The sequence below is a fragment of the Thunnus maccoyii genome, chromosome 4 (assembly GCF_910596095.1).
Source record: "Thunnus maccoyii chromosome 4, fThuMac1.1, whole genome shotgun sequence".
Classification (NCBI taxonomy): Eukaryota; Metazoa; Chordata; class Actinopteri; order Scombriformes; family Scombridae; genus Thunnus; species Thunnus maccoyii.
The window spans coordinates 23756138-23780564 of NC_056536.1; the positions used below are offsets into that span (position 1 = coordinate 23756138).

General features: G+C 38.4%; 3 protein-coding genes across 3 annotated transcripts in view; 1 reads left to right on the forward strand and 2 right to left on the reverse strand.

The window, feature by feature from the left end:
* The window catches only part of LOC121895408 (acid-sensing ion channel 1-like), a 47767-nt gene extending 44551 nt beyond the window's left edge, over nucleotides 1-3216 (reverse strand). Inside the window, exon 1 of the mRNA XM_042408532.1 lies at nucleotides 1855-3216. Coding sequence (XP_042264466.1) covers nucleotides 1855-2216 — 362 coding nt within the window. The 5' untranslated portion in view covers nucleotides 2217-3216. The remainder of the gene's footprint in view (nucleotides 1-1854) is intronic.
* Nucleotides 3217-4674: 1458 nt separating this feature from the next.
* spryd4 (SPRY domain containing 4) lies at nucleotides 4675-9504 on the forward strand. The gene is given in 4 exon segments (XM_042409141.1): nucleotides 4675-4698; nucleotides 6828-6899; nucleotides 6901-7093; nucleotides 8496-9504. Coding segments are annotated over 4 exon segments (834 nt in total). The 3' UTR covers nucleotides 9041-9504.
* gls2a (glutaminase 2a (liver, mitochondrial)) lies at nucleotides 9464-23124 on the reverse strand. Its single transcript, XM_042408531.1, has 18 exons — nucleotides 22797-23124; nucleotides 21181-21271; nucleotides 18989-19110; nucleotides 16151-16280; nucleotides 15981-16060; nucleotides 15692-15855; nucleotides 15427-15485; nucleotides 13775-13807; nucleotides 13621-13679; nucleotides 13467-13533; nucleotides 13299-13349; nucleotides 12583-12759; nucleotides 12326-12457; nucleotides 12152-12244; nucleotides 11966-12027; nucleotides 11114-11190; nucleotides 10876-10939; nucleotides 9464-10766 (listed from the first exon to the last, which is right to left on the reverse strand). The coding sequence occupies exons 1-18, from the start codon at nucleotides 23006-23008 to the stop codon at nucleotides 10610-10612; spliced, it is 1830 nt and encodes a 609-aa protein (XP_042264465.1). The 5' UTR covers nucleotides 23009-23124; the 3' UTR covers nucleotides 9464-10609.
* Between the last annotated feature and the right edge of the window lie 1303 nt (nucleotides 23125-24427).

Consider the following 24427-nt stretch of genomic DNA (forward strand, 5'->3'; position numbering starts at 1 on the left):
TTAGTCACAGCCTCTCTCCCTCTCTTTCTCTGTGAGATCTTTCCTCTTTCTCTTCTGTTTTTTGGACAGCCCTGTACGTGCTCTAAATTGCTGAAAATATGCTATTCATTCATTCTTTTTTTTCAGTATGGTTGCTTTCCAGGAAAGCAAAATCTCTGACAACTGAGAAACAAGTGGATTCAATCTTTTGGAGCTCTGTCCTGTGCATACAGTACATGCTGTTGCCAGATCCACTATCCAGAGCCTTCAGCTGCACCAACAAGGCGGCTGGACTTCTCTGATTATAATGCCTCAGTTAATTCAAGCCTGAAAAGCCTGCTCTCCAAGCGCTGTTTGACTCAAAAATGTAGAAACTATGAGTTTGTTGGATGTATGAGACAAAATTTCCAGTGGTGGATGATGAAGAATTCATATCCTTTATTTAAGTAAAAGTAACAATACTAACACTGTAAAAATACTCCATTACATGTAAAGGTTCTGCATTAAACATACTACACAAGCTGTGTAAGTATTTTAGCAAAATGTAGTACTCGATGCAGAAAAATGGCCCCTGACCCCATTTTATTACATTATTAATACTGTTGGATTAATGTGTAAGAAGCAATGTGTATCATATTTTATAAGATCATGTAGGTTTTGTATCTAAAATCTTAATCTGCAAAGTATGTCAATAATACATTTGATAGTGTAGTCAAATGTAGGGCTGCAACTAGCGATTACTTTCATTATCAGCTAATCTGTTGATTATTTTCTCGGTTAATCAATTAATCATTTAGTCAATAAAACATCAGAAAATCATGAAAAATGACCATCACAGTGTCCTTAATCACAAAGTGATGTCATAAAATTTCTTATTATGTCTGACAAACAGTCCAAAACCCCCAAATATTCAATTCACTATAATGTATAAGACCAAAAAAGCAGCTAATTCTCACATTTGAGAACCTGAAACTGTGAAATGTTTGGTATTTTTGCATGAAAAAACAACTTAAACAACTAATCAATCATCATATTTGCCCATTTATTTCCTTTTGATCAACTAATTGCCTAATCGTCACATTTCTAGTCAAAGGACCAATATTTCCCTCTGGATTTCAGTGGAGTAGAAGTATAACGTGGCAAAAAAATTGGAATACTAAAGTAAAGTACATGAGCCACAAGATTGTACTTCAGTAAATTGCATTCCACCACTGATAATTGCAATATGAAACCAATTCATAGATTTATAATGACAGGTTGAAAAGATGAAGAGTTTAACCCTTACATACTGTTCGGGTCAAATTTGACCAATTTGTCATTTGAAAGCAGTAAAAACATCCTATATGACCTTCTCTAAACCTGAAATATTATGACTTTTCCAACAAAAATGGAAATATTTCAAAATGATTTATTTTTTTTGCAGTTGGTATACATTTTTGCACATAGAGGGTGTTCTGGGTCAATGCTGTTGCATCCTTCACATTCAATAAATTAATAAAAATAATCATGGCTGTTATGTATTAGATAACATGAGATCATAATATAGTGTGATTTCTGCTTCCTGCTCTCTGAAACATTAATGGAGGATCAATCACATCATTTAGTAATGACCGATAAGATATTTATTGATTCAAAATACATTTGTGGTTCAAAATTTGGTACAGGGACTCAAATATGAGTGAGAATATGAACAGTATGTAAGGGTTAAGAAATGATTTGATATTAAAGAGGAAATATAGACTGAAAAAAACATGACCAGAATAAATTATTAGAGATAAAAGCCACATGCACAGTAGAAACAGCTCATGACATTAAATTCTGGGCTTCATTTTGCACTTTTTTTTTTTTTTAAATAAATGTGATTGCACTTGTTACCTCTGGTTGAGCAGGGCCAGCAGCTCTCCTGCGTGATAAAGGTCGTTGCGTGTCACTCGACTGAAGCGGAACGCGTTCAGGTTGCAAAAGGTGACCGCGGGGAACGTCATGATCGGGGTCGTGACCTCATCCAGTTTGGTGACGTGCGGGTACTCGAGATAGAAGTGGATCCGGTCCACGCACACGTACAGCAAGAAGGTCAGGGAGCCCAAGAAAAACACCACCCACAGGCAGCGTTTGATGCAGAACCGCTCGTACGTGAAGATGTGAGAGATCCCGTGAAGGGTCGAGCTGTGCGCAAAAACTTCTAGAGGTGGAGGCTGATTTGTGTCCATTTCTTCGGTTTCTACTTTGAGATCCATCGTTACTGTGCAACAAGCTCGATCTGAATGCCGGAGTCAGAAAACAGCTTCAAAAAACACTTGCTGCTGAGACAAACTGAGCCAGTATTCATGCATTCATTCACCTGTCCACCCGAACAGGTGTGACCGTGTAGATAACCACCCTTGGACTTTGGTCGCCATCTCTCATGCAGATTGGTGGGAAAACATTTTGAGCATCCGCTGCTCTCTAAAGAAGTCAGACGAGCAGGACTTGTGAGTTATGCATTTCACAGAAGCAGACATGCAAAAGCAGGGCGACTCAAAAGCATGCATAACCAAGATGCCAAAACGAGAGTCCATTACCACTGCACTACAGTGATGTTTAGCGGTTCTCTCACTGGGTTGCAGTAAAGCAAAGAGAAACAAGGACTGACAAAGTGTTTCATCAGCCTGCGAATTTACTGGTCGATTATAAGTCCAGCGAAGCACACATCATTCCTGCACGCCAGCAAGAGGAAACCCGGAGACCGAAAAGAGAAAGAAATCCTTTTGACACTTCAGCTCATTTATTGAGAGTTCCTTGGTAGCTCCGCCGCACTCATGTCCCTTCCTATCCGTAGATTTTCAGGTCAAGTCAGGAGGTTTCCTCCACTCACGGAATATAAAAACGTGTTAAAGAGTCAGACGGTTGGTTATTCTGGTCCGGTGGTGAGTCGTGAGGTTTCCTCCGCTCATGTTTGTGTCTGTCTGGCAGCAGCAGCAGCAGCAGTGGTGGTGAAGAGAGGAGAGAAGAGTGAACTGATGCTCTGCTCTTCACCTGTGAGCTCTGAGTTACTGTAGTTTCACATCTTCACTACACAGCACCGCAGCCCGCACAGTGAGCAAGAAATGAGTGAAAACAGAGAGAGGGAGTGAGAGAGACAGAGAGAGAGAGATACTGATTCCTTTAGGGACATTTATGAAGTGCCATTTTCTATTGTAGTGATTTGGAAAGCATCTTTCTGCAGCTTTCTTTTTGCAACATAATATTTTTTTTTCGTAGGAGAGAGATAGAGAGAGAGAGAGAGAAGGTTAGAGGTTAAAATAATATGGACCAACAAAACTATAGCCAAGAAAAAAGGAAAAAAAACACTTCAAAGTAAACTTCAGTGTTATTTGGATCAAAACACAAAACTAAGAGGCCAAACAAGGCATTAAAGTGGCATTCCAGTGATTCAGTATTACACTTTGTATCTCTTAAAGGACAGAAAAATAACAAAGAATTATCAAAATCGAAGCGGCAGAAGTTGAGATATCTCGACTTTTTTGTCGTTAGTATGAGTTATGTCCCAAAAACAATGGATCCTACATTTCCCATAATGCAACTTAATACCGGATTTCATTAGACTCCCCCTGCCTATTAACACAAACTTTTTTTCTTTCAAACTCCAAACCAGCAGTTTGTAACAGGCTCTTAATGTGTGATAACCCCAATGATGTCACTCTGACATCATCATGGTTAAATTATCAAACTGGAAAGCTCCCTGCAAAACCACGTAAGACTTTATACAACTGTTTTCACAGGCTGAGTAGTACTCCTCATGACGAGTAAACTGAACTTTATCTGTAAAAAAGTAACAAAATATTTAACTAACTGACCGCTGAGAGTTCTGCCGACAACAGGAAGTAGAGACAGAGCAAAATCCAACTCAAATGCCCAGAATTCACTCATAGGCCAAAACATAATGCTGTATTTACTCGGGGTAAATATCAAATATGTCAGAGCATGTTACACCCTGCAATGGAAAAACAAATAAAACTTTACTGAGCTCCTTTAAAGTCTGACTCCTCCATTTGATTTTTTATTTTATCTTTTTTCATCTAGTTCTCATCATTACCACTGCATTATTAAACCAGATCTGATCTTTTAATATATGTGTGTATGTCATGATTTTTAAAAAAAATCATTTTGTCCTACATTCTCTGTAAATTTAATTCAAACTTGAATTCGAGAGAGATTCTGGTGCGGATGTGATGTGTGTGCAGAGTGTCCTAACTTGCTGCTCTCAAAAACAAATTAATTACCAGTCGCCCCCCCCCCCCCCAAAAAAAAAAAAGAAAATACTATGTGCCCTGTTTAGATTGGACCATCATGAATAAACAACGACAGTTAGTGTCCCTAGCTGGATACTGAAGTGAAAAATGGATCTGGCTGAGCAACACGGCTAATTCAAGCTTTGTTAATATAACAAAATATTTATAACATGTCATGAAAGATGCATTACCCACCCTAAATGAATCAGCATGAAGGAGAAAAAAAAAACAAAAACGCAATCTGTGACATTAAAAGTCCTTCTACATTCGCCGCTGCATGTGCCCGGGGGCATTTCATATCTCAAATCCGGCAAAACAGTGATAACTAATGCAGACATGTGTATTAAGTTTGATATATTTATGAGGCTTAAGCAAACTCTTCCCATGGTTCATGTGTTGATGTTTTTAGTTATGTGACTGTGCGATGTTATGTCACATCACCTGTAGGGTAACAAACTGTGACACTGCAGCAAACAAATGCTGTTTTTTTGTCATCAAATCCAACTATAAGTTTGAAGTTAAAGTGTTTTAACCTACAGTCTCTCATTTAAAGGCCAACACTTAGTACTGATCGACATTGTTTTTAATTAAGAGTGAAATGCAGTTGAGCTGAACCTCTATTGCATTTCATTTTGAGTTTTTTTAAATGAATGAGAAATTATGCAGCTGCCAACAGGGCAGTGCCCAATATATTTTTCTGGGAATTTTATGTTTTCTGCAGCAACCTCAGGGGAGTTTATATTCTACTATAAGAAACATACACATATTATTAGTATTTAATAGGCTGGTTCCAGCAATTTAAACTCAATATTTTTAAATTTGACTACCAGCTTAATAAATAAACAATTAAAGGAGTCAGTATTTCTCCAGCAGAATTTAACTACTGACTGTTTAAAACAGAATTTAAACCTCTATTGTATGCTGGGAAATAAAACATCAACACTTTATTTTACAGGCCAGTAATTTACTAATAATTTCCTGGAGGATTTCCTGCAGAGAACTGTGTAATCTGGTATTTATAGGGCAAACAATCACAATGTTCAGAGACTGTTATTTCAGTTAAGAGCTAAGTTTTCCAGAAGACTGCTCCATTTAATTGCAATACAAGGAGAACCCGCAGCTCCCTCTAATTATATTTTTGACATTTCGACAGGTCTTCCTCAGGCCAAGGAAGGAAATGAGGGATATATATAAAAAAAAGGGGGCAAGTGACATCAAAATCATCTCATGACATTCACATGTGCCAGGATATCCAAATAAAAAACAGTAATATAAATAGTTTTTTATTGATTTTTTTGTCTCCAGTACCTATCCCAGAGTTTACGAGACTATTCTAACTGCTCCATTTAATCCCTTCACAGCCAGTTTCCCCCTTTTTATTTCCCATGAAGTAGCTTTGAAGTTGTTAAAATAATCTTTTTCAAGTCAAGTCAATTTTATTTGTGTAGCACAATATCACAGATCACAAATTTGCCTCAGGGGACTTTATAAACTGTACAGCAATACAACATCCTCTGTCCTTAGAGCCTCAATTCTAATAAAGAAAAAGTCCCTAAAAAACCCTTTAACAGGAAAAAATGGAGGAAAGCTTAGGAGGAGTAACAGAGGAGGGATCACTCTCCCAGGATGGACAGATGTGCAATAGATGTTGTGTGTAGAGAATAGATTAAGACAGCCAAGTTACAGAAAAATGTTGTTATTCCACACCATAAAACAGAATTTACTGTACTTTGTATTTGTTTTAGATTGTTCTAGCTGTTTATTTAAGCCATATGATGTTAACACTGTGTGAAATATTAAAACCCAAGAGTCCATGTCTATTTTTATAATAAATATCCCAGAGAGCCAACCTATTCATATGTGTCCTCTGTAGTGGACATTTTGGTTTTACATCTCTCCTTTTACTCATTTGAGTAACCCTATTAATTCCTGCAGTACTCTAAAGGGGACAATCAGCGCCCCAGTGATACTACGTGGGTAGGGGTGGGATAGTGGCAACTTCCTCTTCCATTTGTCACAAAATGGCTTCTATATCAACAAGAACTTTTTTATAAAAAGAAAGGGTAAGTCAAATATTGTTGAGTTTTAATTATTTTGACATAAATACCAAAGCAATAACAGATCAAAGGAGATTTGAGTTTAACTGTTCAGTGGTTCCTTAGCTGAAATTAAAAAAAAAAAAAAAACACACACACACTCAGGGAAGTCAAGGGGTGACAAGAAAAGCAAATTAAATTTTAAAAATGAAACTTTCTGTTTTAATAGGAAATCTACTGAAACATGCCATCAGTGGACATGCTGTAAAAATAAAAATAAAAATATTTTTGTATAAATTGTTAGGTGTTTCTTTTACTCTAAACATATAGTTCTCAGGAGGATATAATATTTTAGATGTTTTCAATTTATAATTATTTCCCCTAAAGTCAATCTGACTTATTTAATATGTTTTGAAACTTTTGGATATCCACTAGAATCTAGAGTAAAGTTTTGTGGGTTTGCTTGTGGGGTTTGCTTACTGAGAAGTGATCTAGCTGCTAATTTCGACATAAACCTGTGATGTTTATCTCTTAAACTCAGTGGCGGCTGCTGTCCGTGGTGCTGACATGTTGTTCCTCTCCACGCCTGCAGGGGGCGACGGAGCGGCGCGCGCTGCTACTACATTATCACGCGTAGAAGAAGCGGAAACGTGAGCAGCAGCAGTGAAAACATGGCAGCGCCCGTTACTAGTGCAGCTCGTCTCTGTCGCCTGGCAGGACGGACTGTAGCCTCCCTGACAGCCAGACACAGGCAAGGGGTCAGCCTGCCAGTGAGGAGATGCTACGTATCCACCTCGACGGGGAGCAGTGAGTGAATGTTTTTGTTAAAAGTTAAAAACAGGTGTTAGCTTGTAAGTCGTAGTTGCAGCTCAGAGGTCAATGCAATCAGGCGCAACCGAGCCTGAAAACTACACTAAAGTTTGTTTTTATTCTGGATTTTACAACTTTGTAAATGGGCTGTAAACATGGCAATAAAACAGTTAACACATCTTTATGGTTAAACAGACAAACATGCGAGCGAAAGCGGAGGAAACATTCCGCTACTTTTCTCGGACGGACACGCTTGTTAGTTGTTTTTCAAAACACTAATAAACTGACTTTGTTGTCCGAAAAGCATATGTATATTTGCAAAAAACTTGCAGAGTCGATGCATAATGTATTTGACACACTGGTGGCCGAATAAGTATCTGGTCGTCGATTAAAGTTTGAAATCTGAATTCTTCAATCACGCATGTCTGGGGCGTGTCCGATAATGGAGCTAGTAGGCAAGGATATACTGTTAGGTCGCCCAAACGTCTTAAACCATTCTTGCAGGGATTCGTCCTTTTAAACGGGTCAAATGATTGAATCGAAAGCTGAAGCGATCAATCAATTAATCTACCGGTCGATCGAAAGGAAGTTAATCAGAAATTATAATCGTTTCAGTCATATTTCAAGTAAATCTCTAGTTTAAGCTTTTTTCATGTGAGTAATTACTGCTTTTCTTTGTCATATATGATAGTAAAATCCTAATCAGATCACAGAATCTGATGGGTCACAGTAACAATATCAAGGGGGAAACTGTAACAAAAAGAGCAAAGTAGAGTTTAATTGAAATAAATTAATCAAGAACATGAACTACATGTTTCTTTTCACCGTGTTGATTATTTTATGTTGTGCAGAAGAGTTTTTATTACACACAAAGGAAAACACAGCTCTCTCGCTAACAGTGAATTTGGGAGTAAGATAAGCTTGATGAGCATCGTCTGTTTTCCATCCTATAATTTACATGTCATTTTGCTCTGCAGATAAATCTCACTAATCTGAGTCTTAATAGCCTGCCAGCATCAGAGTTCCTTTATCATTCTCAAAATTTGTCAGATTTGATTGACTTTTTTCCCCAGCAGACAGCTCAACATGTCATAGCAGAAAAAGCACAGGTGGCACAGTAATAACAGTAACGATGACTCAGTTGGAGCAATTACGGCAATTCAGTGCAGCAATTAATCTTATTAGTCACACCTGTGCTTGACACTGGTGTAATGATTTTATGAGAGACTTACAGCTCGTAAATAATATTTGAATCAATTTTGCAGACTTTGACGACACAAGACAGCTATATTTGGTTTCCAACGGTGACATTGATTAGGCTGCAATTTTTAAATATTGAACTGAAAGTCATCATGAAAAAATAAATTCCTGTTGTTTTTTTGTTTTTTTTCCTCTGTAGATCTGCAGTTCAAGCTTGATGAGAGAACGGCTCACAGCAGTCTGGACCTCTTCAAGAAAGACACTGGTGTCATCTACCGCATGCTGGGTCTGGACCCCAGCCATGTGCAAGACAACCCCGAGCGTTTCCGAGACTGGGCGGTTGTGTTTGGCAACGAGAAGATCAGCAGTGGACGACACTACTGGGAAGTGACGGTCAAAAAGTCTCAGGAGTTTCGTGTAGGCGTTGCTGAAGCGCTGATGTGCCGGAACGACTGCGTGGGCACCAACAGCTCCTCCTGGGTGTTCGGCTACGCTCAGCGCAAGTGGTTCGCCATGACCAGCAACAAGATGGTTCCCGTGACGCTGGTGGGCAAGCCGGACCGTCTAGGCATCCTAGTTGACTATGAAGCAGGCCTTCTGGGGCTGGTGGACATTGAGAAGCCCAGGATCATTCACTCCATCCGAGTCCAGTTCAAGACTCCCATCTGCCCTGCGTTTGGACTTTGGGACGGGGAGATGCTCACACACTCTGGTCTGGAAGAGCCTGAAGGCCTGGAGAAGTGAAGCATCTTTTGAATAGTAATGGTGATGATGATGATGATTGTAATGGCCGTGAAACGTAGCTGTGGCAACGCTCATCACATCAGTATCTTTAAAAAGTGAGCAGGAAACAAAGCAATATCTGTGTGGGGAATCATATACAGCTTAATTACAGGTAAATTTTCCGTGGTCCAATTGGTACATTATCATGACTCTTAACAATGCAAGTTCATACTTTGTGTATGTCATCCAGCCTCAGGCATGTATCACAGAAGCTGTTTTTGTGTGTACCTCATGTATTACCTCTCAGACTAACTGATGTTAAAAGGTTGTGTGTGTGTGTGTGTGTGTGTTTTTGAGATGAGCATTAACTGCCAAGTTGTTCTTTTATACTTCTGTTCACAGTTACAAAGCTTAAATCAACACAAAACCTTTTTGGGACTCATGTTCATACTGTATATTGTTTTAATAAAATAACTTTCACATTTCTCTTTTGTTTACAACAAGATGATACATATTTACAGGGAAATACCAAGGCTCAGTAAAGTTATGCTTTATGAGGTATCATTTCACTGCCACAGTTAAATGAAATGGCACACTTAATAAAACAGAATGAAAAACTGCATTCATTTGAGAAGAATACTGTAGAATATGGTGTGATTTTAGCTGTGTATTTAGCACAGTGTAATCACTTTAAAATAGATACACTACATATTAAGAAGTAAAAGCTGTAATTTTCCTCCTGATAAAGATAGTATCACTTTTAACACATCTGTGTCTTGTATGACTAAATTTAATAATTAGTCTCATTTGTGTTAAATTAACCAAACTGTGCATTGTTCCCAGTGCCTGAGACATGCAGATGTTTCTGTGACACACAAGTAACCAATAAAAAAAAGCTCACACTAATGAAAAAGTAATTCCTCCAAAAAAGAAACAATCAATAACCACATGAACAAAAGGTATCAGAGGTGAATAAACTGACCTATTAGCCTCAGTGAACTAGCATCAACTACAATGAAACAGTCCTTTCTGTGTTAACAGGCACAAATGCAACTGAATCACCTCCTGTTGAGGTAGAAAATTAATCAAGCAGCTTTGGTAATATTTATACAGTTATTACACAGGAGGCGTAAAATCCTCTGATTAAATACCACACTGATAATTCAGAATATTAAGTATTTCAATACTTGGAAAATAAATAAGCACAGTAATTACATACAAAATTAGATACAAAACAATTAATGTTGCAACACAAACCAAATCGTAGCTTAAATTAACATCATTTTCTCCACACAAGCAGCACGTTGCCTGTTGGCGTCTTATATAGTGCTTTGTTGATACTTTACATTGTTGAACAATTCCTCCAGTGTACAGAAAAGCAATAAAAGGGACTTAATCCTACACTGTACAGCTTTTCAACAGTCTAAAGGATGATCCCCACATTATTGTTATATAACTTAAATAATCCCATATTTAAGATAAACTCAGTTTTTCATAACTTCTGTCAATCATCCAGTGTCCTTTTAGTCCTCTCAGGTGCTTAATAAAACAGATGAATTTCCATTACAAACCCTCATGATCCTTTGTAGCTTAAACAATGCCCTTCAACGTATCCAGCATGTTCTTCTGCTCCTCTGTGTCACATGATGAGTCTCTGTCAGCGTACACGCCCTGATAATCTTGCAGGACCGAAACAACAACATCACGGCCAAACTGCATGGCGTCATCTAGGGGTGTGTTTCCCCATCTGATAGAGAACACAATGTAATATGGAGATGAATCGATTGTTAAAGTCAATAGTTTTCACATTTTTAATTCAATATCAGATAAATGAGTTTTTATTAATAAATCTCTACCTGTCTTTCATGTAAGGATTCAATTTACACACTTCAGTCAGGAAGATCACCGCTTCCACATGACCTAAAAGAAAATAGAGAGCAATCTCACTTCAAAGGAAGAACTCTCATATCCATGCGATCATATTTTCAAACCGTCCCAAAACATTTTAATGCAAATGTCATATTTAATTTATCCTAGTTTGAATATCAAAGCCGAGATTATTGAAGAAGGAATGAACTAATAATGAAGTGTCACCTTCTGCAGCAGCGATGTGGAGTGCTGTGCGAGAGTCGTAGTCTGTTTGCTCCATGTTCAAAGCTGAGAGGGCAAACCTGGAGAGATAAAAAAAAGCCAGAGAAGCAGAGAGTGAGGGAACACAGATGGAAAGGTCAGCTCAAGTGATGGCTACTTGTCAGAAAGCTGTGTTAAGTACAGCTGAGTATCCCTACAATTACCTGAGTAAAGGACTTGTTAATGATAGCAGACATGTTCTCAAAAAAAGCAGGGGATGAACTAATACAGAAATAGTTCAACATTTACAGCATTTGCTTTCTTGCTAGGAGATGGTTAGCTTAGCTTAGCATAAGGCCTGGAAGTTGGGGGGGGACAGATAGTCTGGCTTTGTCCAAAAGATCTTCCTACCAACACCTCTGAGGCGCAGTAATTATAGCGTTATTGCTACTATTATTATTACTATTAGTTATGTTACTATTTCTGTCTGGGTGCAGTGATTTCCTACACATAGCCCCAATAAAACCACAACATGTTTTTAAAGTTTGATTTTAGTACAAATTAAACAAACTAGATATGACGTGTTAATTAGTGAGATTTAGATATGCTGGTAGGCAGATTTTTTAACCTTTCAACAGAACCAGGCTAGCTGTTTCCCCCTGTTTCAAGTCTTCATGCTAAGCTACTGTCTCCTGCCCGTTGCTTCATATTTAACAGTCAGATATTAGAGTGGTATCGATCTTCTCATCCTACTCTCTGCAAGAAAGTGAATAAACATATTTTCCAAAATGCTTTGCTCTATTTCTTTAAGATTACATCATCCCACTGATGTCCACTCGTCCTGAATGAAAGGCCACGTTTCTATTTTTAACTTACCTCCTCAGAGCAGAGACGTCACCACTGTAGGCGGCAAACATCAGGTTTACAACTGACTTGTTCTAATAGATCAAAAGGCAAACATTATAATGGTGAACTGTTTCTAAAACCTTTTACATAAAGATACTGTCTGCATTATTTCTAAATGAGAATTGCAGCATATAAAACTTGTAGCTCTGAACTTACTGGATCCTCATCTGATCTTCTTCTAGGGTCGTGTTTCTTGGTGAAGTGTCTCAGGTTGTCATAGTTGTGGAAGTTGAAGTAAGATACCAGCTCCTAGAGAATTAAAAGTTGGATAAGATGGAATATTTGACACATGCAGATTCAGTCAAATTAGATAAAGACAAACTGACATACCTGACAGAAGTGAATGCCACGCACGCTGTTCCCAAGCCGATCTAAAGGTGGGGACCAACACATCATGCCCATGACGTTGGGCACCACCAGCAGTACAGCACCTGAAACGCCGGATTTAGCAGGCAAGCCCACCTGAACAAGAGGATTAAAATAATCAACACTAGGAACCTTGTAGGAACATCTCATATCTGGCTACAACTCAGATCTACAAGGCCAACAAAGCTTTGATACAGATCATCAAATCCTCGGTGACTCACATGGAAGGCAAACTGTCCGGAGAAATCGTACATTCCACATGAATGCATGAGACTCAGCGTGTTACGAACTGCCTCGGCGCTCAGCACTCGCTCGCCTGTGATTGGACAAATACCTCCATTGGCCAGTGTGGCAGCCATGACACTCCCTGACTCACAGGTTACCTCTATGGAGCACAACTTGAATGGAAAAAAAAAACTTTTTGAACTGAAGAGGTATGTAAGGACAGTTTTGAAGGAATATTTTGATATTCTGGACAAAAGAAAATGTGTTTCATTGCCAAGAGTAATACTACTCTCATGTGTAAATACGACACTACAGCCAGAAACTGATCAACTTAGCATAAAGACTGGAAACGGCTACACTGGCTCTTTCTAAGGTAACAAAATCTGCTCACCAGCACCTCTAAAGCTCATTAATTAACACATTATATCTTGTTAGTTTAATCCGTACAAGAAGCGAAATGTAAAAATGACAAGTTGTAGTTTTACATGGGTTTATGTGCAGGACTAAATCTTGGAACGGGCCAGTGACTGAATCAGCAGAGACTTTATGGAAAGCTACGCTAACCAGCTGCTGGATGTAGCTTCACATTTAACAGACAATTATGAGAGTGATATTGATCTTCTAATTGGCAAGAAAGTGAATATATATATTTCCCAAAACTATTTAAAGTTTCATCCACAGAATACTAAATGTTAAAGACAAACAGTCTCACCTGAAAGTAGAAGTCGAGGGCTGCAATCATGTCGGCACTGTCAGGAAAGCACTGCAGAGGCAACAGCCTTAATCAGAGTCAGAGCATACTGAGGATATTAAATTTTCAGAAAACCTAAGCACTGAACAAGCAGTTGAAATGATTGTAATTAAACACCAAAAAACTCACCTTTTTTTCTTTGAGGTAATAACCAATTGCATAATTCCTATCACCAGTCTCCCTCTCTGACTGGAAACTGAAAATGGAGCATGACAAGTGTGAAAAAGCTGCATTTAATGTGTCAGAATATAATTAGCTTGCATTTCTCAGTAGCAGTACTCACGTTGCATTACTGAACCCCACATACTCTGTACCAGCCATGCTCTTCAGGAACTCCATCACCTGCAGTACATCATATTTACAGAGGGGGAGTTCAATTGGCAGGACAAGCAAATAAGTAGTAAAAGTTTGATCATAAAAAAAAATCATTAACTCACATAGTCGAACCTCTCGGCCTTGTTTGAATGCGGCTGTCAAAACAAAGGAAAAAAACTTCTGATGCCAATTTTAAGTATGTCAACAGTCAGTCCGCCCCTACAGATGGCAGTGTTTGAGTACTTTGACACCGAAGCATAGTTTTGAGTCCAATCTTAGGTGGGCATCTAGGTATGACGTGCACATGATGTCTTTTAGCGTGACAGTCCATGTGGCAATGTGCACACTGCGGACAGGGGGCTGTTTATGACTGTGCTTGAATTTCACGGTCCAGTAAGGGATCATTACCAAGTTGTAAAGATACTAAACAGGAACGGTAGCAACATTCGTATTTAATGACTCTATGACCTATGAAGGCTAAAGATGATATTAAATAGTACTCTGAGTTGAAGGGATGACTTGAGGTTAAACCTCCAATAAATAAGCAGATTTTTATGTCTTTTCAAGTAGTTTTTGAACCAAACATAAATTTGTGACATTTAAACGGTTCACCTGTTCCCACTGCAGCATGAATATTGCAGAAAGTCAAGCACATTACACAAATATATACAGTAACCACCTCAGTATGTATATAAATTATACACAAATACAGTATACAAATTGTGCTCAAACAATACTGCCCTCGTTCCAGACATACACAAGCGAGGTCGGCTAACACACCTTCTGTTATGGCGGCTGTAATTGGCCAGAAGCACACACACCCCCCTGTAGTGACAAACATAGAGTCCCTCCCTTTGCTGCTGAACCTGACCCACATATGATAAGAGGCCCAGAGTTTCTCTTCAGTCAGCTGTTAAACTTTAGGAAAACTCCACAGCGGACAGATACATAACCATATATGGCTAAAATCCGCCTCATGGTTTACAGTAAGGCCAAAGCTCATGGAAAAGTTTGACGGCTGGTCAGTCAGACGATGATGATCATAGTCCAGCCACTACGGGCAACAAGTGACCTGATATCATGCTCCAGGAGTGAGTTTGTTCATTGATTCTCAACCCCAATTTGCATAAAAATGTTGTTTCCTGTCATTTTTGATTGTGAAAAATACAAAATCACCAACAGCTTCAGTTCAAGAAAAGGAGCATTATAAGGTAGCTTCTCACTCTGTCTTATGGTGCAATGGATTTAATTTTCAAAAACAAGATGTTCATAATATACTATGACATGTCCTTACACCATATTTTCAATTAAAAGTAGTATTAGTGAAAGTGTCATAACCTTTGCTTTCAATCAGGCTGTACTTTTTAGTTTTTATGAGGATGTATCAAAGTAGAAAAAGAGAGAAAATAAAGAGAAAGATAAGATAGAAACCAGTGGAACAGAGAGACACAATGTCCTGATTTCAAAAAGACACTTCATCATGATTTTTGAAGGCCTAAATTATTGCCCCATTGAAATGTATTTAAGCCTAGTAAAAGGCTGAAGCAGAGTGTTATGCTGCACTATAATAAATGAAGAGGAAAAGCATTTAATAAGGTCTTGGTTGAAAAACTGAGTCTATTTTTGGGCATGACTGGGTACTTCCTGAGATGCCGCTCTTTGTTTTGCCCCAACACCCTCATTAATGACAACCAGTTGTGCAGTATGTTGTGTGTGTGCTCTAAAATGAAAACCTCTAACTGCATTCAGTGGTGACAAGCCTGCAGATTTTTACCTTTATTAAAGAACTGATGACGATAGCTCCGGCATTCACCATCGGGTTGTGTGGTTTATCTGTGCAAGAAATGAGCAAATGTTATCACCAATTTTTGCCCCTAACCACAAGAGCAATAAACTGCTGAGAATAGAGGAAATATGTCATCAGGGGGACTTATAGTAACATCAGCTAATAAACTGAACACATACTGTACGATCCTGTGTGCCTCTCTTGTGTAGAGAGGATAACTGGGACGAAAGTCTCTATTACACTAATTGCTTACCTTCCTCATTTAGTGACAGTTTGTTGAACTTGAGACCACTGGGCTCTTTGCCCACAAAGTGGTGAACTTGCTCCATGCCGATCTCATGCACGGAGATGGCGTACTCCAGAGGTTTCACACACGACTGCAGACAGAAGGGAACCTTGGTGTCACCCACAGAGTGTCTGCATGACATGAGGATGTAATGGAGAAACATGGAAACAAACAAACAAATGGAGGGATGTTAGTGAGACGGTATACATGATGGAGGATTTCAGAATGGAAACATGCATTAAGAAGGAGATGTTACCTCTGTCCATCAATGGTGCACAGAGATACACCCCAGAGATCAGGACTGAACTTAGCAAGCTGAGGAATGTAATCAGCTACCTGCATGAGGACATGATGATGATGAGTATGCTTTCATTAATGAACAACGAATGCATGTGTGTGTGTCTCCATGATTAGTTTGTTACTTACTTGTCCTCCCTCCTGCTGTTGTGCACTGTCATATATCTTATTGATCTGCTGAGTGAACTCTTCAAAGTTGGGGATGATGAACTTTTTTTTGAAAGCCTTAGTCAGCAGCATGATGTTGTTGCCCACACACCTACAAGAGGACACTTAATTGAACTGACGTCATGAGGAGAGTTGCAAAACACCTCCATGTGCAACACTTAATGCAAAAAAAAGACATAAATGAGGCAGACCTGATTGGGAGGAATAAAAATGTAGATCTATTGCTTTATTAAAAGCTTAAAAGGTCAGTTTCATCCAAAAACAGATAAATAAAAAAACAAACAAACATATTTTGTCACTCAGCCCTTAGGGTATGTTGGAACTGTTGGTTCACTTTTGTGTTTTGAGATATCAGCCTGTAACACTTCTACCACCACCACAGTTTAATGTGAGTGTGAATAAAATTTCCTTTGTGGTGCTCACAGTATCACAAAATATATTTAAAAAGCAACAACTTTTCCAAGAACCAATGTCCAAGTTACATAGAGCTAACAAACTACAGATGTCATCGTAAACAGTTTCAACTACTTTCTCCCAAAGACATAGTCTCTCGTATGAAAATGTCTGTGGATAGGCCTTTTTTACAGCACACCTTTTGACTTGTCATATTAGGAAAACCACAGATGTTACTAATAACATTAACAATGGCTCTGTTCTATCCAGTTGTCCCAGTAAGCCCTGACAGTGGGACCCAGCATGCACGATACCAGGATCCAGAAACTGAAGCAGCTCAGTGGAATCAACCATTTTAATTTTTATTATTCACACCTATGTGGCTGTGAAAAAGGCCTATCATGCAAAGCACACTTTCTATAAACAAAATGATATTCAATTCACCTCTATTGTATCAAAATGAAGTCAGGAATCTTGGCAAATATAACCAAAAGTCTGCTGTAATATAAAAAATATGTCTTTTTGTGATTTGGGTGTACCAACAATTTAATAGGAGTAAGTTCAAGCACAAGATAACAATCAAACTTGAACGGCAAAGAGTGAATCTGAAGAGTGAATCATAATCTACTCATATAAATGGTAATCATTTCTTCTTTTTGTGAATTTATTAAATTGCCATAGCATTTAAGAATCATGTACAGTTAGCAGGCTCACAGTACAGGCTAGTATGGCTAATTTGACCTCTGTAAGATAAGATAGATGAGATAGATAGAAGATAAGATCATCATCTGAGAACATCATCTGCAGTATAAAATCACAGCAAAATAACAGAAAAAACAACAACAAATACATTCATCCACAAATTGCAAATGCTCAACTACATCAAAAAAGTGAACACATAGTACAATATATAACAGTGATCTATGACAAGAAGGACAGCTACAGCATACACATATTTCAGCCTAGGAGGTGTGAAGGGCTTTAACGGACAGGGGGACAAAGGAATGCCTGCTTAGGGGAACCCTGTACCGTCTGCCTGAGGGGAGGAACTGATATACTCAGAGTGGAGAACATTTGTTGGGTCTGAGATGATTTGTCTGAAGAAAGCTAACATTTTTGTTAACTAGCCAAAACAGAGTTATAGTTATTGTTGTATGGATAGATAGCATTTTTTAAGAATTATTTTCAGCATGAGGCTTCATAATATGAGCACCCAGTCTTACCCTATGCCTTTTTTAATGAAATATTGTCTAATCATTATTTGACAGCGTTTAAATCAACTTTTTTGACTCACGCACTGATCTGCCTGAGAAATGTTTGCACAACTGAAACTCCAATCAATTTCCATTTAATTGAAATACTTAACGTTATCACATTGGATTGAAAGTAACTTGCTTCAGGCCAATACATGTCCAGCTAAAAGGGTAAACAAACACAGCCTATATCAGCAGATTCTGATAGTTATTATAGCTTTGCTATAATTGGTCAGCAGTGCCGTGTGCTCTTAAGGAAAGCACATTCTGCCACAGCTGGTCTGAACTAAAATATCTGGTCTGCAGCCTTCACTAATCTAAGGCGATGCTAGCGTGAAGTTTTGGGACACCAGGACAAGAGAGTGGAGAGAGCTTGCATTATTCATATGGGTCATTTCCTAAAAGAAAAAAAAAAGGAGATAGCTCTCTGTGTTTCTAACAGCATATTTATAGTGAGCTCTTGAGTGTTCTTCAGGAAGGGATAACCTCACAGATTTAAGAAAACAAGCAAGGAAAGTCAGGTCTGGCCAATTAAGTTTGAGGAAGACAACCAGACTATGTAGCACTCTACTGTTTTAGGCCGGAGGATGAACTGACAATTGAATCACACTTGTCAATTAGGAAATGATACTGTTTGGACAGCAGTCTGTATGGAGTTTACTGATCTGTTGATTCTACTAATGTAATTTGTGCAGTCTGGAGCTCAACCAGAATGATGCCCTTTAGTTAACAGCCCCAGAGACCCCCCTGTCTTCCTACACTCTCTACTGCTTTGGCTTGCATGTGCGCACGTGAATTTAGTTTGTAGCAGCTGTCAGCTATAAAAACGCCTGTCTCTGTCAGTCTCTTGGACTCAAATAGCACTGGCAACAGATCACCTCCTTTACATATTGACAAAAAAGTATGAAAGATCCTTAACCTTACCTAACCTTGCACCCTTCCATCTTATTTCCCTTGTTTATCTTTGGGAACATTAAAAACATTAGAATTCACACTGTTTATGCAGCACTGATAGAAACCCAGTGTTTATTTACCGCAAGAGAAAACAGAATGTATTCTGTCTATTTCTCCCATGCAGTTAAAAGTTGAATACTCCCCTTTGAGGAATTGTGTGCATAACTGTGTATCCATAAATAAACAAAGCTTTTCTCACCTCCTGAAAAGCTTCTTGTCCATCATGACTGGCCCGATAGAGTCACGTGTGGATTGTCGCATCTGACGGACACAGTCACGCAGCCGAGGGTCAGATGTCAACAAACCTGTTTTTCTCAAAGCCTGGAGAGGAGGGAAATGAGGTAGGTTTGTGCAAATTAATACACAAGGGAGGAAAAGAGGGAGAGACTTTAGCAAACACTGGCGGGCACTGCAGTGTTTACGTAATGTCAATTAGCAGGATATCAAACATGTGTCGATGGAGTATATACAGTAGGGTCCAAAAGTCTGAGACCACTTTCCCATTGGGAAAGTGTAATTAGGGGACTTCAAAGGCTCAGGGGTGCAAACATGGGACTGAGGAGGAAATGCAGGCGTGGACCGGATCACTGGAATCCCTCCTGCAAGTCACACGTCAGGCTGACAGTCACTGTATGAAACATGTGTGTCTATTTTGGGGACACCGTGTGCATGACCCAAAGGCTCCAATGTTTTTTTGAGTCATCTCATCCGATAACTGATTCAGTGAGCAAACAGACCAAACACATGGCTGAAAGCTTGCTATTGCTGTTATTGTATGTCTGTGAGTGATTCTTAGCTTCAGGGCAGGATGTTGAAGTTGGGCACTCACAGCGTTTCTGTGCTTATTTTAAGGTTTTCAACTGACCGATTTTACCCTCACAAATGGAGTAACAACACAAAACATACACAGACCTTCTGAATGAGAGCTACATGCAGCATAATACAATATCTTGCCTGCTATGGTGATGTCATCATGATGATATGTTTACCCTAAATGCCTAAATCTATAGAATATCTCAACTGTGCTCAAGTGCACATGGTCCTGCCTCACAAATGATCACTTATGTTATGTTAAGAGCCACTGTAGAGTACACTAATGCAATATAATAACATACAATTTAAATGCTTTTGGTAGAGAAACAAAGATTTTATTTCCAATAGATTAACAGGCTGAACTCATCTATGGAAAGCCTACATCCTAACCAGGCTTCTAGCCCATTAATGAACCCTAAGATTGTATTTTCTTTACAAGAGTAAAAGTTTTAAAATCTGTTAATGGATTAGGAATTTTTCACCTTTTTCCAATACAAATCAGCTTGTTTAAAAAATAAAGAATAAGAATAAAGAAGAAATTATCATTTTGTTGACGCTTCTATCCTATGTTGTTATTCCTGCAACAATAGAAAATACACTGCAATTAACTAACTCTAACTCTACTTTTTAGATTTTTTTCTTTATGAAAAAATATTATTTAAAGGCTGACATTTTGTCTAAGTGACTTGGTAAAATGAATGTTTTTGCAGTTTTTTTCACATGCAAGAACAGTGATAAACACTTTCACCATCTATGTTCTCCCCCAGTCACCTCTACAAACACATCCAGTCATCCGTGCTGTAACAACACACCACCTGTGTTGACACATGCCTCTTTCCCTAAATGCGTAGTCCTTTTTAAAATTGCCTGAGTTGCCATAGACACCGAGGTCACCAGATGTCCATGATGTCTGCCTTTATTATGTGACTGTGTAAAAGAGCACATCACATGAAGCTAAATGAGGGTGTGTGATGGTTTGCAGAAGCTTGTTAGTTATCACAGTGCACACAAACACACCACAGAGTCTACGGTTCCTCTTCTGAGTATGTGGAGAGTAAAAACTGGCCTCTCACAAGACTCTGAAAATATGAACTGTGCACAGGTTCACAGAAGCTCCTTGACATTTTTTCAGTGGTGTGTGAGCCCATGTATAAGGAGGTCTGTACCTTACAATATACCTCTGTTCTATTGTTTAAATTAAATGCCTTTAACCTAATGAAGTTGTCATCACATCACAACCTCAAAATTGTAAAATATGACTGGAATTAAAGCCCCCAAATACTTGAAAAATCCATGTTCTCTGGTGATTACCTCAGTGTCACACTATATTTAGTCCGATTACGTAAGAAGGTCCCTAAACACATTTTAAACTTGACCTTGAGTTCAGCTGGAGACACTCTGCAGATTCCTGTTGTAAGCTCCTATGTCATTCCCCGAGGTTGCTTTAACTAAAGTCAAACGTGTTTTTAGGAATACAACATTGCTGTAGGAGAAAAGTGTGTTTGTGTACATGTCCACATATGTCATGGAATATCAAAACAGTCCATGGCGTGACAGAGGAGCGTGCTGTTGACTCACAGAGATGAACTGCGAGAGGGGGATCATCTCCTTGCCCTCGGTGATGGTGTAGAAAAGTAGGTCCTCCATACTGGACATCAACCTACTTCTTCTATACCAAAACAAAAACATACGATATGCTGTGATCTTTAAACCCTGTGCAGGCTCCAATCAAGTCAAAACCATGAGCAGTATTTCGACATTCATGTCAACAACATGGCCAGTAGTGAAAATACTGGCAAACGTCCAGCTATTGACCTAGTTTTTGACATGAAATGTGTGTAAATGAGAGAAGCCATGACTGTACTGTATGTAGCCTACATAAAATACAATCAAACAAATAAAGGATTCCTAGATAGTAAACAGTATAATGTCTTTCTCAGGTACCTTTACTGCTTAGATCTAGTAAACCTCCATACTTATAAACTTGTATTTTGAAATATTATACACCATATCAATTTTATGTTAATTAAACACATTTCTTGTACTTATATTTGTCCCCTCCCCCTTTCTTTAACAAGCTTTAAATTAAATGAAATATGCAAGTGTAGAATAGAATGAAACATCCAAATTGTCAATAGATTAGTAACTAAAATTATTTGCATTTACTTGTAACTCACTTACCTCATGCTAACTGTACAATCTGTGAATAACATAATTTTAAAAATTGTAGTTTTTAAAGATAGTTTGAGATTTTGGGAAATGTGCTCAGTGCTTTCTTGCCAAGAATTAATGCTATATGTGATCATCAATGTCTGTACTCTAACCTAACTATGAAGCTAGAGCTAAGAGACTGTTAGCTTAGCTTGGCATAAAGAGAGGAAACAAGGGAAGACAGTTAGCGGGCTCTATCCAAAAGTAACAATATTGCCCTAACAGCCTCTTGCTCACTAATTAACACAAATATCTAATTAGTTTAACCAGTACAGAAGCTAAATTACAAGTTGTGGTTTTATGTCGTTACCGCCAGACTTGAGTCATGGCAGTTAGGTTGCCAGGCAACCAGTGCAGACTCCAGGAAACTGCACCAGCCAAGAAATAATCTCAGGCATAACTTCTGGTAAATATACAACTTGACTTTTTTCGTACGAGAACAACCAATGCGATATAATATGTTAATTAGTAAGCTTTAGAGGTGCTGGAAGGGAAGAGTTTTTTATTAACTTTTGTACATAGCAGGCTACTAGCTGTTTCTGGCTCCAGTCTTTATGCAAAGCTAAGCTAAACTCCTGTAGCCTCATATTTATCTGACATTATGTTACACAGTATAAAATTGATAGATAGCATAAACTCTCAGCAAGAAAGCAAATACCGGTGAGTATATCTCCCAAAATGTCTAACTATTTCTTTAATTTAGCTTATAATTACTTGAGAGAGCTACAGGCTTGAAATTTTACCTCACAACAAGTATTACAAAAGTTTTATGTTACAATAGGAGTCAAAAAGCAGCATTAATTATGAGACAACCACAACCTGACAACTAAATCCACCAGACAACTTAAACTCCTGATGCTGATGGTTTTCACTCTGGACTATATGTGGGAATATTGTTTTAAAATGACTAATAATATTAACTAATAATATTTTTGCTAATTAATGGTGATGTATTCTTTCAGAGACAGCCTATTGTGGCTTACTTGGATTGCCCTTGGTCCACATCAGGACCCTTCTGGTGATGAAGGGCTCTTTGGGTGTGAGGTGATGCTGCGGCCCAGCAGGGGAGAGGAACAGGTTGCTGCGTCCTGGACAAAACAAAGCTGTCAGCTCCAACTCTGGCGGAGATCCCTGCATTTTTAAATAACTGCACGATTCCCGGGTTGGCTGTCCTCAGACTTTTCAGGCAATGCATTGTGATAAGTAGGGCTTAATCTTTAATAATTCAGAGGAGTTTATTTTTTTCCCAGAAGCTGATCTAGACTAGAGAGATACTTGTGACCAGTGCCCCTTGGTCCTCGGAGCATTAATAGCAGCTGCTGTCAGACTGGATCAAGTACAGTCTGTTGCTCGGGGGGCGGGCTCATACGGGATGGGGTGGGGGAGTGGGGGGTCAATAACCAGCAGCTACTGAAACCAAAAGGATTTTCTACTGTGGCTGCAGCTGCTGATTAAAAAAGGGTTTCATACTTCAATTATAGTCCTACGGGAAGTGCTCTGTGATTATAGGGTGCTGAAAGGGTGCTTATAATTTCACCTAATAGTCTTAAAATATGCCTGTGATGTATTTCATCCCAAATCCTAAATAAAAAAGCTCAGTGGAGTCACCCTGGACAGTATTGACATGAATATCTGCAGTGTAAATTAGGCAAGACTTTGCAGGATTTAAAATAAACTGGCCTTGGACTAGTAGATGAACGCCAGCAAACAGGTTTATTTAACTGTTACCACATAAACTACACCATTATTCTAGTTAGCCTTTGCTAAAACCTGAATTCATGATTAAGTAGGCCTATTCCTGTTGATTTTGTGTACTTTAATATGTGGAATTTATTTTCCATATATTTCATTTATACGTTTTAAAGGTTTGGTTTTTGCAGCTTTTTGTGCTGTTAATTATAAATTATAGAATTATATAATTTCTGCTACAGCAAAGGCTTTATATTCTATAAAGCCTTTATATTCTAGAGGGTTTATAGAATATAAAGCTCTGCTGTAGCTGAACTACTGTGTTTACTGCTATTACTAACAACAAAAACAACAGTAATAATAATAATAGCTACAATAACTGTATTATCAACATCATCATTGTTATTATTATCATTATTACAACTTGTATTATTATTGTTAATATTATTATCATTACCAATAGCTTTGAGAAAGTATATAGTTTATTTTCTTCTGTACGTCTAATATCTGGTCAAATGTGACATTCACTTGCTGAGTCAGTTGTCAGTATCATAGCATGAATTGTGTGTCAGCTTTACTCTTTTATTAATTTATTTGTTATTAGCATTTTAATCAAACATGCAGTTTGAGAAATCATGTACTGTATATGAATAAGAAGTCAGGATGTCACGACAGAATAATTTCTACTGCTGTAAGATGGTGACACCCCATGGTGAGTTTACCACACTGTAGCACTGAAACCTTGCTATCTTGTCCTCTAGGTGGCGTACTCACTCCAGGACCCAGGTCAATGTGTACTCTATCTTTGACGTTTTGTTCAGAGGACACTTCACAGCCATGTGCATGAGATGCTTCCTCTCCTCAGAGAGTGTTTTTGGCAGGTTTCCTGGTACCTCAAACACATTTCATTGTACAATTTGTGATT

What these genes read in the sequence shown, in the direction of transcription:
- gls2a (XM_042408531.1), bottom strand. Translation starts at nt 23,008, where the DNA reads ATGCATTGCCTGAAAAGTCTGAGGACAGCCAACCCGGGAATCGTGCAG. An exon ending in CCCTCGACTTCTACTTTCAG is followed by an intron (nt 12,760 to 13,298) that starts GTGAGACTGTTT and finishes TTTCCATTCAAG; the next exon opens with TTGTGCTCCATAGAGGTAAC. An exon ending in GTGGCATTCACTTCTGTCAG is followed by an intron (nt 12,245 to 12,325) that starts GTATGTCAGTTT and finishes TTAATTCTCTAG; the next exon opens with GAGCTGGTATCTTACTTCAA.